We start from the raw sequence: 16150 nt of genomic DNA on the forward strand, positions 1-16150 counted from the left end.
AATAATCTGCTCAGAAATGTTGCATTTGTAGGTACCAACTCAATAAACTTATAATTACTACAGTCAATGAAGTCAAGGAAAAGCACCTATGTTTCTAAATATTTATGTTAATGGACTAATTTGTAATTATATTTTTAATATATAGGTAACCCACCATTTGCGAGTCATTTCAATTCTTGTTATTATTAAAATAAAAAACTGTTAAATTTATTTCAGTTTTCAATCTCTTTAAAATGTTATTAAAGTTCAACATTTTAGACATATATTTATGAAGATTTACCGGTAGAGGCTGCAAGTCCAGAAGCTCGGTCGGCGGGAGGTTTTTCTCCGGCAAGATCAGATGTCTGAAGGAGACAGGCAGTTGGGTTTCTGCTCCAATCCAACGATCCGACACAATCCTGTAACAGTCCCATTTGTTTAGATTATAATGATAAATACAAAAGCTATAACTTGCTGTAACTTGATTCTAACTGCGATACAGTACCTGAGGAAGTACTGAGGAGGCAGCGGCTCAAATACTGGTACAAAGAACTTGACCAGATGCTCGTCCTGGCAGTACTTGGACTTGAGTAGAAAATACTCGTGATGCAGGATCACCTCTGAGTCCACATCTTCCACCAGGATCCAGAAAGCCTCAGAGGCTCCATGAATCTTCTCATCCCACTGAAAGTCTGGAGTAATAGTCAGCTCCACTCTCAGGGTTGACCTAGACACCAAACCTTGGGTTAGTCCATTTAAAAAAAATCACTATAATTTAATTTCTGTATGTTAATTATAATGATAAATAACAGATAACTTATAAAGTTGTTGATCCTGATTCCTTGTTTTATAGTTACAAATAAACATAGATTTTTTCACTACAAGTTGTTTTATAACCACCATACCTGAAGAATCAAGAACTTAAGATTGCTCTTATATCATATAAAAGTAGGAGTACGCTGTGACAGGTCAAATTACGACATTTAAATATTCGCAGGGAATTAGCAGACTGTGACGTAAGTAAATCACATGTTATCGGAATTGAGATTTATTTAATTAATAATGGAGAAATATGTTAAACTTTATACGGGAACAAATTAAAATAATTAAAATGAGTTAAACATAACCAAAATTCGTTTTTACAAAAGTGCCAAACAAAATTACGCAAAAAAAACCAATTGTGGGATAAAATGACTTGCGTATTGATGATATCAGAAAGCACATGTTACAAAAATTTAAATAAAAAGCGATAGAAAAATAGTTAAAGAAAATAGAAAGACTTAAATTGATCAATTATAGTGAACGTGATAAAATTTGATAATTATGAGAAAAGAATTCAATTATATTCAATCGTGAAGACGCTGATTTGAATGGGAGAGGGGATGAGCATTGTTTGAGCCGATACGCGGGGTTTTGGCGAGAGAATCTTTCTTCTGTCTTGAGAGCTGAAGCAGGGAGGACGTGTACTCGTGTACATCCACCTGGTAGTGATGCAATACGGAATTGTGCAATAGTGCATTAAAAGTTATAACCAGGCGATGGGATATTGTTTTAGTGAATAAATTAACAACAAAGCAAAGTGAATACAATTAGTTGTTTGTATCACATCAAAATAAATTGACATCAAAGTGATTTGCTTTGTTTTAATATCATTTACTATCCCATCTGCAAAGAAGTGTGGTAAGTAAAGAAAATAAGCTTTAGCTCAAAGAATATTACATTTCAAAATTTATTAAAATCAAAGTGATTGATGAGAACCCAGTGAACTCGTGCATTAGACAACGAGTGTGTCAGGATGAAGTTATGTGAACTTTATCCTGATATAAATAACCATATTTATCAGAGCCTTCAATACAGTGATATTCAATTTGAACTATCATTTAACCTACTTAAAACCTGAGATAAATATAGACCTAGTGCTAGTGACATATAACGTGTACTTTCACTAACACTCAGTATACTTCCAACAACACTACAGACAATTTCCACATCATAAGACACATCGACGTAGGAATTGGAAGTTTTATCATTATTTAAAACACTGATTTGGAGCAATATGACACAGCCAACATGGGACCACTACACACTTTAAAAACTGATTGTATTCAACGCTACACTACGTGTTTCAAGCTTCGCTGAGACACTAGCTGCATAAGAAAACTGAGATTATTATTATTTAATCTGAAATTCAAAAATATACCTTGTGATTGGTTGGATGTGAGTTGACAAGTCAAGTTTGGGGAACTGATGAACATATTTATGGATTGTTTTGCCGAGTTTGGGGACCCTGATCAATTCTCCAATTTCATTTGGTCCAAGATCGTACAGTCTGTAACAAGAAAACAATTATTATTAAGATTATAATATTCCACTGTATTCACAAATAATAATCTTTAGTTCATACAACTAAAGAAATGTTTGGTCATTTTACAAAACACTTCTCAGATAAACAAGCCCAGAACATTACAAAGTGAGAAGAAGTTTAGAATTAATAACATTTAATACACAAAACTAACCTTTCCCAAGGGAAATTTTTCTTCTCAATTTTCTTGACAATTTCCTCAGGCATTTTCCGGAACTGTCTCAGCGGGGACATGGACTGCCACATCCGTCTGTCTACCATCTTGCAGAGAGAAAGAGCTTTGTCTGCCAACTGTGCCCATCCTCGATAAAGCACTGAAAATATATTAGCCAATTTTAATTATTTGATTTTACTAGTTTTCCATTAATGGTGTGACATGCATAATAATTAAATTTTAATCAAAACCAAAAAGCATTAGACAATTTTTAAAAGACATTATTCAGACTCAAATAATTTAACACTAACCGATTTCAAATATGGCCCTCATAAGCCTGGCAGCTGACTGGGTGACGTACACCATGTCCGACATAAGGGCAAACCCTTCCAGCTTCAACTGGGAAATGTAGGCTTGGAGCAGGACATTCACTTTGGCACTGGACTCCTCGATGCTTTCCTGCAAATAGTTATCATACATAGATCAAATACGGAATCAAGAAAATAATCAACATTTCAATTACTGTCATAGCAAAAGTATACTGAAGGCTATACAATTTAATAATATTATAAATACTGTTAAACACAAGTCACATTTTGCCTACTGCTAACCATAATGCACATTGTGACAGCAATTGCCATTGCATTGTCCGCATATGATACAGAACAGCTTTTAGCTTACAATGAAATTTGTATAGTTACCTCAGTTAATGTAAACATAAAATTACATTATTAGTGAAAATTTTAACATTAGTCTTATGGGTAACCATAATGGCAATAACAAAACCAATACACCCATAAATAGTTCTAACAGGTGACTTATTATTAACACTTGTAGTCTAATTATCCCAACACATACAACATAATTTCATAGTGACTTGGTTGTGTAGATTTTTAATTATTTAAAAACTTATATGAAACCCAATTTAATGGACAAAAATATATAAATTTCATGTGGCAAGATATGTCAGTTTGACATTTTGCATGCAACCTCAAGGAAGCCTGTTACGACATGTTGTATGGTGTACTCTTACCTTCTCACTAGCACTCATAGTCATGTTTTTCATAGCCATCATGTTTTTCATGTTGTTTGTGTTTAGCAAATATTAATGAAAATTTATTATAAAGTTGACGTTTTTATTTGAAAAAGTTTGAAAAACAAAGATTTTGAACTAAACACACATGCTTACATATACTAACAAAATTGAAATATATTTAAAATTATTATTTTGAAAATTTTTTGAAGATATTTTTAAAACTTAGTCTACCAGTAGAGACAGATGATAGCAATACATGGTATTGAGAGAAGGGTATTTTCTCGATCTTTTTTTATTAAAATGATTTAGAGTACATATTTAGAATTGTCAAATGTCAATCAATAGTTATTACAAAACTTGTATTCCTTTCTAATTTTAACATTTGTATGACTTGTAGCGTAGGTGTTAATGAGCTTTCTAAACGGATTTGAAATACTAGGATTCAAGGGGTAGGTGTAAACAATAACAATAATAAAAATTGTTCATTTTATGGACAAACCTTAATTGGAATAGGTACTCTCTCCATCAACTTCTGCAGTTCCAGCTTCTCCTCCTCACGGACAGTTATGTTCCTGAACTCACTTGACAGCGAGAACACCCTGGATATCAAACACCAATTTATTAAACCTTCGTTTAGTAACTAATACAAACTAACTAGATAATTTAAATTATTTTTCATAATAATGTTTATAAATGAAAAGGATAATCATTCAGATGTTCATTTCATTAAGACACCAAAGGAGGCTAAATGAGATGATTAACTCACCTAAACAGTTCTATCTCACTTAACGTTGGTTTCAGCAGTTGGTTGTAAGTGGCCATGGTGTCATGTGTGCAATAGTAGTGACTTGCGATACGGCCCAACTCTGTCACCTGCAAACACACATTTCATCATTCTCTCACAACTCCCACAATACAAACAATGATGAAGGACTAAAGTACTCAGATTTAATCATTAGTGACATTCACCCAGAACATAAGATAAAGTCTAGAGTGCTGTTTACAAAACATCTTAACCCTTAAAGTGTCAAATTCTTTGGATTAGTGCCTAACTTTGAATAAGTATTGATTAAAATAATGTAATCAAAACTAGTAAAGGTACCCCTTAAGATGAAAATGTTGTAAACATTATTACATTGATATTACTGTACTAAAAGGTCAACCCTTTTGGTAATAGAATCTCACATCTTGCCATTCAACAAGATTTATCTCCTTCATTCACTCTACTCCAAATAGTTAATAGCCACATACTCCTCTCTGAGTGTATCCCAGATAGGCTCAAGACTTTCCGAATATCCAGATGATATTTGCAGTATATCCAATGTTTTGAGACTGACCTGGAAGTGTCCGGTTTTGCGGTCGTACTTGACCAGTCCACTGCGCTCCAGGTGTAAGGCCGCAGTGTGCACCAAGTCTGCTCTGTGCTGCTCCAACAGAGGATCCTCTTTCACCTTGTCAACTGAGATGGCGTACAGCTGAGGTGACCGCAACATCCTACAACAAATATGGGTTTTCAACACTTCCAGCTGAACCTACACTGGATACAGCAAAAACTGATTTGTTACATCTGAACAAACACATGGATATATCCAAAAATGGCACATCACTAAATACAAGTGTCAAGATACTAGGATAAAAGAGTTGATCGAAAGTTTAGTCTACTGCAGAGGATGTGTAGATGGAGTTCCCTTAGGGATAAAGATTTCTGCCAACCTTGTTACAGGAAGTGCCATTCCGGATTTTTTGTTAATCTATTCAGTTTTGTCTGTTTTCAAGAGGTGCAAGAGGTAAATAATGAATTATTATATTAATTATTTAATGTAAATGATTAAATTAAAAGTTGTCTATGATGAATAACTATGATTCTACTGTTTATTCAATGAAATGAATCCTGCATTAAATAACGACTTCTAATAATCATTCTGCAACAAATAATCATACATGATAGCTGTTGTAGCCATCAGCTGACACAAGAAACTAAAATAAAAAAACCAAATAAATCTCAATATTAATAATACTGATTTTGTTCACTTTGCAACCATATAAAATTTATTTTATTCAGATAATATTTACTACTTAAAAAGTTACATAATATATACAAGGTGTGATCAAAAAGTTCCAGGACTTTTTATATGCTATGGGAATGCAATGTCTCACAGTGATGCGGTTGGCAGCATTGTATTCCCTGACTCAACAGTAACACAGCTGTGTTTGCAGATCAATCATAACATCACTGAGCACAGTTTGTTTGAGATTAGTTTTTATAGAGTTTGGCTATTGTTTTGTTTAATGAAAATGAATGTGAAAGAGGAGCAACGTGTTTGTGTGAAAATGAACAAAACATTTTCTGGAACCTTTTTGATGTTACAAGAGGCTTTTGGTGAAGAATGTCTAAGCCGATCATGCTGCCATCAGTGGTTCAAGAGGTTTAAAGATGGCCGAACATCCACAGACGATGATGCTCGTTCCGGACGCCCTTCAACGTCAATCAATGATGACAATGTTGCTAAAGTGAACGCTCTCGTACGATCAGACCGTCGACTAACAATCCGTGAAATGGCAGAAGAGTGTAACATTTCATTTGGGTCATGTCAGGAAATTTTAACTGAAAAACTTCAATGGCGTCGTGTTGCAGCAAAGTTTGTGCCAATACTGTTGACTGAAGACCAAAAACAACACCAAATTCATGTTTCTGAGGAACTTCTTCAAAAGGCAAATGACGACAAAAGCTTCTTGGATCATGTCATTACGGGAGACGAGACATAGGTTTTTGGTTACGATGTGGAAACAAAAGCCCAATCATCACAATGGACATCAAAAGGCTCTCCAAGACCCAAGAAAGCACGTCAAGTCAAATCAAATGTGAAGGTCATGCATACGGTTTTCTTTGACTGTAAAGGTGTCGTCTACTATGAATTCCTTCCACAAGGCCAAACAATTAATCGTTTTGTTTATCTTGAACCCCTCAGAAAATTGCGTAATGCTGTAAGAAGAAAGAGACCTGAGCTGTGGCAAAGTGGTGATTGGGTCCTTCACCATGACAATGCTCCTGTTCACTCTACATTAGTTATCCATGACTTTTGTGTAAAAAACGCAATGACTGTCATTCCTCAGCCCCCCTACTCACCTGACCTGGCTCCAGCAGACTTTTTCTCTTCCCGAAGCTCAAGAGACCCCTGAAAGGACGAAGATTTCAAACAGTTGACGAAATTAAAGAAAAAACGACGGAGCTGCTAAAAACCTTTACAAAAGAAGTTTTCTGGGGCCTTCGATCAGTGGAAACCCCGGTGGGAAAAGTGTGTAGCTTCCCAAGGGGAGTACTTTGAAGGAGATAAATTCGAATAACCTGTATGTTGTATGAATAAATGTATAAAAATTCAGTCCTGGAACTTTTTGATCACACCTCGTAATTATGTAAATGCACCACATATGCTGCACAATGGCTTAATGCCAGTATGTTGTGTGCCAAATCACAGAGTGGTACGGTCAAATGATATCTCACCAACAACCATGATGGATACAACTCAGTCGGACACTGACCTGATGTAGAGGTAAGTGTAGCCGAGCCAAGTGACTGCGTCTCTGACACTCTGAATGGTGCCCAGGACTATCTCTGCGTTGAGCATGTCCGGCATCTTTGAGATGAGCTGTGACTCGATGGGCAGCTGCTGGTTGAGCAGGGACAGGTAGTACTGCAGCTCGCTGTGATTCGTGATCAGGATACCCTCACCTTTAGTGTCATACTGTGGTCGCCCAGCTCTCCCCAGCATCTGAGACATGATACCGTTCACTAATTAGACCTATTAGTTTTTGAGAAAAGTGTTTAGATACATAGTAGAAGCTCCTTTCTTACTGGAATTCTTTAATTAATTTATAAACTAACACTCCAATAATTTATTGTTATGTTTGTGAGGCCTTTCTTTTTCAAAGAAATCATCATCAGAGCCACAACTGAAATTAATGTGGTTACAATAATGATATAAACAATTTTAGTATTTGGATAGTTTACACTTATTTTTTTAAATTAGTCAAAATGATGTTTTATCATTTTTACAATAAATTAAGCACAATGATATTTTATTAAATATAATTATTGTAAATTTTTGTATCGTTACTTTTCTTGGAAGAAATTAAAATACACACAAATAATATATAGATAAATAAACCAAATTAACTTAAGATTAATAAATAAAATATTTACGGTTTACTTCAATTTTTACGTTCAGTGATACAAACTATGTCATTCAATGTTTCGTTAAATCGTACCAAAAATTAATGGATAAGAAAGTTAAAATGTAGATTCTTTACATTTAAAAAAAGTAGTATTTCATTAAATATTAAATTTAAACCAAAAACAAAATGTAGACATTACCTGAAGCACATCCAGAGCTCCTAACTCAACCCATCTTCCCTTCTCGGGATTGTACACTTGTGTGCCCTTGATTATGACTGTGTGAGCGGGCAAGTTCACACCCCAAGCCAGAGTAGCCGTGGAGACCAGCACCTAACATACACATTCCACATGAACACAACACCAACAATGTCTTGAGTCTACTTTAGTGAAGCTACATGAAAACTCATTTTAATTCATTTATAATTGATTCAAGTCAAAAATATGGTCTCCAAAAAATGTCTATTTAGGAGTTTTTTATTATGGAAGTTATTATTTAAAAAGTAAACATTTATAATTTGCATAAAAATACTAGTTAAAAATATATTCTTGTTTATAACCAATTATTTTATATTTCACGATAAGAGTTTACCATTTTTATCTCTTAAGTAACCAATGTGGATTTATAAACTTGTCAAGTCTGAATGGACTAACCTGAATATGCCGATCAGCAAACAGATCCTCCACCAATGTCCTGTCCACTCGAGTCATACCAGCGTGATGGATTGCAAATCCGTATGGCAAAAGGTCTTTCAGCTCACCATTCTGTTAAAACCAAATACCAATTAGTAAAACCCGTCATAGAATTTGCCATCCCACATATGAAGTGGCTTAACTGTAAAAATACATTTTTCAGAATGAGCAATAAACAAAAATCTGGACAGTGTTAATGCCCACTGTTTACTGTCATAAATGATGTAAAATTTGTTACTGTGATCTTAAATCAACTGACTAGTAACTAGTTTATGGTCAGTTTTGTAATAAATGATCTTTTTAATAAAAATATTTAATACAAACTAAATTTAAATGGCTAACACTTTATATTAAATTAATCAAGATGTTTTAATTGTCATTACATTAGACTATATTTCAGGACAATGAACTAAAGATTTCTTTATAAAGAGGAGTTTTTTGTTATTTGCCATGAAATATAACTTTACAATTTCAGACCTACTGATCAACTATAAACCAAAAGTTAGAAAATAACTTTCTTACACAATACTTTATATTAAGGAGTTTTTTTATGAATACCTCCCTCACATAAAAAAATTACCTTGACTTGTTCTGCTTCAGTTCTCAGAACCTCCATTGAGGCAGAGCCTTCCCGCAGAAACTGCCCAAGGGTGTCTTTCTCCAGACACATATCTCTGATTGCTCGAGCAGTTTTACCTAGTAATAGAAAATTAAATTAATTATTATTTTAAACGGTTTGAATAAAATTAAATAAGTAATAAGTTTGATAAATTATGAATAAATTATTTTATGGAATATTTAACATACCGGTCTCTTTGCGGGAGTGCACAAACACAAGAACTTGATTGCGACCAGCATGTTCCATGACCTTCTCATAGACAATGTCGTTCATGACCTGGAAACGTTTGAGGGCTTTCTTCTCTGTAACACCAATATACTGCTGCTCCAGGGGCACAGGACGGAAACTGTTGTCAAAGTAGAACAGGCCCTACACAAACAATGTAGATTATAAATAATTTATTTTATATTTTGTAAACACATTTTTTTATTATCCACACTATAATTGAAAAACAAAGTAATTATATTATGTGAAATGTAATTAAAAAATGTTATAAAAATAATATGTTTGTGCACTAAAAAAAAAACTGTTTGATATTCTTTTTAAAATTGTATTACATTTTTTCTCTCTAGTGGTAATGAGATAAAAATTAGTATTGTAAACAATAAACAAAATTACAAAATGTATCATTCTTAAGTTAATTCAGAAGCAGCAAGACTCGTGATAACTAATATATAAAGAATTTTGTAATAGATTTATTACTTGTACAGCTAGATTGTAGCATGAAAATATCAATGTAATAACACATCTACAAATTAAAATAATTGTAATAACACATCTACAAATTAAAATAATTTATAACCAATCAATTTTGAAACAAATGTAAAACAGCTCTACCACAAATTTCAGACAGAGAAAAAATTTAATATCAACAAAATAATTGTGTTAAAATACAACTGTCATTTTGGGACTAACTTGTCACTTTTATAAAACTATTGTCATTACTCGTTTAAGAAGTACAGGCGAACAGGACAATTATTCTGAATAGTTTTCACTCATCAGAGCGTGCTAATGATACACAACTAAAGCTCACATTTGATAGCTTATTCTAACTCACAGTCTCAGGTTTGATGCGCAACAGTGTGGCGACATCCTGGTAGTTTGGTAGAGTGGCGCTGAGTCCCACCAGTCTCACATCCTCCTGTGTAGTCTCGATGTTGCGTATCGTCCGAGCCACCAGAGCCTCCAGTACCGGCCCTCTCTCGTCGTGCAGCAGATGGATCTCATCCTGTCAACCATTCAGCACAAATTAATGTGATGAAACAATTTATTTAACAGACCATTCTTTTACAATGATCAAAATATTTACAGCTACTACACCTTAACTCAATCTTTATCAACAAGTATTCTTGTTTTTTCAAATAATGTGACTGTTCATGGAAAAACCTAACACAATGTAAACATAGATTATATAAATTATTCTAAAGGTCTAAAACCAGATTAGGCAATTATTCCATGTGTGAAATATAGATAGGATAATTATTTCTATAAGAGCTATTAGTAAGATAAGCTTGGTAAAAGATTTTTTAATCAGCATCAGCAAATCAGCTCCAGAACAATAAGGCGGGAACAGACTCTTTTATAATACCTAGTTATACTAAATACACCTAATTAATTCAAAAAAGTGAACAGAATATCGAACAGCATTACTTAGCCAATGAATGATGATAAACTCTATTAGATGTTTATACTTATATATTATGCTTCAGACAAAGCAAAAACACTAAAAAAGAAAATTTACTGTCTGACCATTCAGCCAGACAAGCTGAAACGTCAGATAAAAACAAGATGGCATGCAATTACAAACATAACAGTCACTGTTGGTGGTGGTTGCTGATGTCCTCGATTATCACCAGTTGCCGCAAAAAAAGGTATTCAGCTACATTAGTAATTAAAATTCATGACAAAAAAGGAAAGCACTCTATTTCATGTTAGGTTACAACATGTTACATTCACAATTACAAATTTTATTACTTACAATAATGACGAGCCGCACCAGCTGAGTGAACGTCTTCTCACCACCCTTCCTCGTGATGATATCCCACTTCTCCGGGGTACACACAATTACCTGGGTGGCCTGGATCTGCTCTCTAGTCAGCTGATGATCTCCCGTCAGCTCGGATACTGTCAGGTTGTATGAACTGAGTCTCTGTGACATTTCAAATAACAGCCGTTTAGGTTGTAAAAAAGGATGAAGAAAAAAAGAACACCTTACATAAAGCCTCTTACATGGGTCTAATGATTATAAATTTGTACTAATAGTTATTCTAAAAATAATAATTATAGATTTTTATAGTCGTAATGATATGATGAATACCTTGCCAAAGTTTCCCACCATCTCCTGCACCAAGGATCGCATGGGAGCAACATAGATAATCTTGAACTCATCTGCGTTGATGGTACCGTCCGAGTTGATGTGTTTCCCAATCTCTCTCATCATGCATAAAAGAGCGACATTGGTCTTACCAGCACCCTGTAAACAAGGAAAATTAGTTTCAGATTTATTTGTTGTTTGAGGACTGCTGTTGAGATACATTGCAAGGACCTTGTTTATTGTGTACACAAATATCATTGTATAAATACATATATGATCGTCTGTATGTCCAACAATTATTGTGTAGGTCAAATTGTTAAAAAGTTTTTGCCTGTATAAAAGATTGATCAATGTAGACTGACTAAGAGTTTTTAACTTATTAATAATTTAAGGAATTGAAAATATGGTATTCATTCACACATTTAAATTGCATTCCAAGTCAAGCAAGACGTGTACATAATTTCAAAAAATTTTCTACCAAAAACCATATCAAGAAGTGCAATAATTGTAGTCACTAGATATTTTTTAAATAATAATAACAGCTTAAGAGGTTTAAGTAAAAGAATGTAAGTGTTGGACATGAATACTATTGTATATATCATGATTACACTAAAATGAAAACATATACAAAAAATTGTTTGTATTTCTAACAAGAATAACTATAGCTGAATTCATTAATAAATGGTACTCAGGTAACACCTTTTAGTTTATGTACTTTTCTTCTTTGTTTTCCCATAAGATATTAAATTGCTCAAATATTTTTAGAAGAACAAGCACCACAAAGTTAATAGTAGTTTAAAAAAATTTTGTCATTCAGCATTCTTTTTCGAACTTCAATTTATGCTACAGTATGCAATCTAGTTTATACTGTATTCTTCCATATCTATTCGATACCATACTGTCATTTAGCTCTACTCAAACTATGACCCATGGTGACTTCTCTGCAAGATGAAGCTGCATCTTTGGTTATAATTAAACTGACCTACATTCTTATCAAAGTTATCAATTCACTACTTTGGTCTGCGTCAAGTTGGACCACATCTAAAATTAACAATAATTTGAGCTGCTGATTCAGTTCCAGTACTAACGTACAGTGCATCAAATTTACATCTACACTCATGACTTTGTACAATTAATAATTACAAGCTCAATTACATGTAACACAGTTTCCCACTCTACTCACCGTTGGGGCACAGAGCAGCAGATTCTCATCCGACTCCAGAGCTGACTTATGTAGTCTGCTCTGTATCCGATTCAGTGTCTTGAAGTCTTCAAACGCCGGCTGAACGTACTTCGGCAACTTTTCAACAGCAACTAATGTTTCTTCTGTTCCAAATGGCTTGGGCTTCAAGGCAGGAACATGCACCTCTTCATAACCTGTACATAAACAACTTGTCCTGTGAGGAGAGACTAACCAATAAACCGGAAATTGTTTTAAAAAAACTTTTATCACCCATAACATTACCTTTTTCCCTCTTTAACGTGGTTTAAAGCTAAATGGACATGCCAATTTACAAACTCATTATACAGTTTCGCACCCTTATAATACATGACATCTGCTCGTCAAGTGATCTTATCTTTTGGCCAATCAGAGGACATTGTAGATAAAACAAGGAACATATGTTCATATGTGTTTTTAACTCTGGTTGTTGTATTTGCTGAATATTGTCAATATTCAATAGGCATTTGTCAACTAATTGCAGTTATGACAGTGTGAGTAAACAAAGCGGTGATATTGTCCTAATGAGTTGTATTTATGGATTTTTCACATTAGTAAAATTTGTGTTTAGAAAAGTGTTTGATATAGTGATATGTTATTTCAAAGATATAAATTATTAAAATGCATTAATGACATCGATTGCTGGATAGGCAATGATTACTGTCAGTTGTCAGTCAATAATAAATAAATTTAAGCACACAAAATTAACTAAACAACACAGTTGTTATAATAGATTTATTGTGAGTTTTATTATGGTACATGGGTGAAAAATAATAAAGATCTGATCAAAATTAGCTAAGATATTGAGACTTTACTAATCCTTTGTACGTTAACTAGCTTTGTTCCCATAAAGTCCTGCAGCCGCAGTCGATGCACACTCTAAAAGAACCACATCAAAGTTTAATGCTGTTTCTATGTTGTAAATTAGGATTTTTCCATTTCTTTCTGTTCATTAAAAAACATTCTCATGTTTTCCAGATATGAGTGGTCATTTACTACCAGTATTAATTAGACAAAGAATTACACTAACCAGGAAGCACACCACTTAATTCCAAGCAACCATTAAATTTGGTTGGTTTTATTTATGGTAATAAAAAAGATCTACTAGGATCTACTGTCTAGATTTTCTACAACTACTAGAAAGATACACAACAATTGGCCTCTAACAAAGGTTCTAGTAAATGTAGACGAACTCACCTTTCCTCTGTTTGCGGAATGAACCGTCTGGCAGCTGGCAACGCTTGTTGGACATAAAGTGTGATCCCTGAGTGAAGGCCAAGTCTTCCAGGTCCAACAACTGCCTGATGCCTGGCACCACACCTCCATCACCTACTGCCGCCTCCTCCGCTGCCTCCTGTGAACCATACCAGTCAATATCAAGATAGCTGTTACATGTTTGGTACACAATCTGTCATACTTTTACAACTTTCAAAATGTCTCTTAATACTGTCAAATACAGAATTTCCATTATCATACTCTTGCCACCACTGGTTCTTAAAAAACAAAAATTTTTCATAATCAATAATTCTAAATTCATCTTTAGCTATGAAATATTTTTATTAGGCTATGTAATGAAAGCCAGTACAGTAAAACAAGCCATAATAAATAAAGATTCTCTACATTTCCATGATTTTGAAAAAAAAAAACACATTCATAGCAAAAAAACTGAACAAAACAAGTGTCATACTGTGTCCCTTATGCACATTACTGTTCTTCTTACCATATTTTTTCTTATTGTCATAGTCTACATGCTCTAATGATCAGGGATCCACTGCACACAAGCATTTACAGATGAATTGGACTTCTTTTTTTCTTTTTTATTTTATGTGCCAATGCCCTTAAGATGTACTTCCATAGTTCTTGAGTTAATAATTTATGTTGATTACTAAAACTATTAATCTATAAAACCATTAAAAAGTATGGAGTTGCAGGCTAATTTTCATGTAAAATCAATACTAATCCTAAACTGGCACAGTTTGCTGTAACTGTGATGGCACCTGCCATAGTGATAACAAAAAGCTTTTGACGTGACAACGTCTTAAATTAGGTTGCGGCTCGGAGTCACTCATGAAAAAGTGTAACGCCCGGTAACGTTACGATGCCCGTCCAGTGGGTCCGCCGCACGGGATCCGCACGGGATAAAGCAGATAACTGTGGGTCCGCCGCACGGGATAAAGCAGATAACTATGTTTATTCGTGAAAATGTGGAGTGCTTAGATTTGTCATTTACAACAACTACAACAATAAAGGTAAATAATTGTACACTGATATTTCATTATCGTAAACTATGATTGATTGATTAATTGTTAGATTGACACAAAAGTTGAGAAACTGAGTTTATAGGTTATGTCATACTATTGACAAATGTTGATAGTGTTAAGTAAATTATTAGTTTAAATCACTCTGCAATCAATCGTAATTCAGTCGATTGAGAAGAAACAGCGCGTATTGCTAGTCAAACATTTAAAATAACAAATTATAACCTCTAACCTGTCATAACAGTGCGACCAAACAAACAAACTAAACCGACCAATCACCACGCGCAGAGTTAAAATTTAACTGTGTTTAGCAAGAATTTAAAATTCCAATTTTAGTAAATGTTTTATTCAACTTTACCATTTTACAATAACAAATTTTAATTAATTTCAAATTATGTACAATGTTTTAGTACACAAAATATATTTCTATAGTTAAAATTTGTGCAATTCTTATTTTCATTCAATTCCTTGTTCCTATTGTGCAATTTAATAATATTCATATCAATAAATATTCTACCGAGAAAAAAGACGTTGTCACGTAAAATCTTCGCCCGTAAAACCGACTTTACAGGCAACCATAATTTTTATTATAACAAAAACTAGTAACAAAGGAATTTTACACTTTTTTAGAATGTGAATTAGATTGTATATGTAGATTAAACAAAATCTCAATGATATAAAAGAAGAGTGCTTAATATTTGTTGTTTCTCTTATTAATGTTATATTTCCTTGGGGTCAAAACAGGCATGTAACGTTACCTTGCGACGAGCACTGCGGGGCACCAGGTTGTCCAAGTCTCCCCCATCCTCCTCACCCTTGACAGTCTCCAGCTGCCGCAGTATCCGCGAGAGTGAACTGTCTGCACTCATCTCCTCCCTCAGTCGCTGCCGCTCCAGCTCACTCTGGCTGCTGGCCAGCATAGTGCAGTACAGTACTGGAACATAGTCATGTTATACTATTGTTACACTTCGCATTATATAACAGTATTTTTATAGAAACATTAATTACAACTAAAATCTTTGTATGGTTACTAATTTTAAATCTTTCATATGATATCTTGAGTATCTTAATCAGTCACTAATATCCACCAAAATGTTGACATTACGTAACTTATAGTTTATTTGTAAGTGTATAAATATTTTAATTTCCAACTTACACAGTATACTTGCAGTTAAATTACCACTTGATTCTTAAGAGGCTATTATTTTAGCTCTGCTTATTAAAAAGAGAAAGATTGCATAGATTTTATCATGCATAATACTTTTCCACTTCCACAATAAAAAGCAAATTTAATATATACATCAAAAATATTTACCAGGTAATCTCTGTGGTTTGAAAAATATTA

The 16150-nt window shown here is 33.8% G+C and overlaps 1 protein-coding gene across 1 annotated transcript in view; it reads right to left on the reverse strand.

Moving 5' to 3' along the window:
• The window catches only part of LOC124352886 (putative U5 small nuclear ribonucleoprotein 200 kDa helicase), a 36408-nt gene that overhangs the window by 14132 nt on the left and 6126 nt on the right, over positions 1 to 16150 (reverse strand). Inside the window, exons 6-24 of the mRNA XM_046802606.1 lie at positions 15564 to 15739; positions 13745 to 13901; positions 12512 to 12705; positions 11332 to 11487; positions 10993 to 11163; positions 10072 to 10242; positions 9203 to 9383; positions 8976 to 9091; positions 8357 to 8467; positions 7904 to 8035; positions 7072 to 7301; positions 4869 to 5025; positions 4298 to 4404; positions 4031 to 4130; positions 2807 to 2954; positions 2496 to 2655; positions 2180 to 2308; positions 485 to 706; positions 281 to 398 (exon numbers count right to left, since the gene is read on the reverse strand). Of these exons, the coding sequence (XP_046658562.1) occupies positions 281 to 398; positions 485 to 706; positions 2180 to 2308; positions 2496 to 2655; positions 2807 to 2954; positions 4031 to 4130; positions 4298 to 4404; positions 4869 to 5025; positions 7072 to 7301; positions 7904 to 8035; positions 8357 to 8467; positions 8976 to 9091; positions 9203 to 9383; positions 10072 to 10242; positions 10993 to 11163; positions 11332 to 11487; positions 12512 to 12705; positions 13745 to 13901; positions 15564 to 15739 (2936 nt within the window). The remainder of the gene's footprint in view (positions 1 to 280; positions 399 to 484; positions 707 to 2179; positions 2309 to 2495; positions 2656 to 2806; positions 2955 to 4030; positions 4131 to 4297; positions 4405 to 4868; positions 5026 to 7071; positions 7302 to 7903; positions 8036 to 8356; positions 8468 to 8975; positions 9092 to 9202; positions 9384 to 10071; positions 10243 to 10992; positions 11164 to 11331; positions 11488 to 12511; positions 12706 to 13744; positions 13902 to 15563; positions 15740 to 16150) is intronic.

This window comes from Homalodisca vitripennis, chromosome 1 (genome assembly GCF_021130785.1).
Source record: "Homalodisca vitripennis isolate AUS2020 chromosome 1, UT_GWSS_2.1, whole genome shotgun sequence".
Lineage (NCBI taxonomy): Eukaryota > Metazoa > Arthropoda > Insecta > Hemiptera > Cicadellidae > Homalodisca > Homalodisca vitripennis.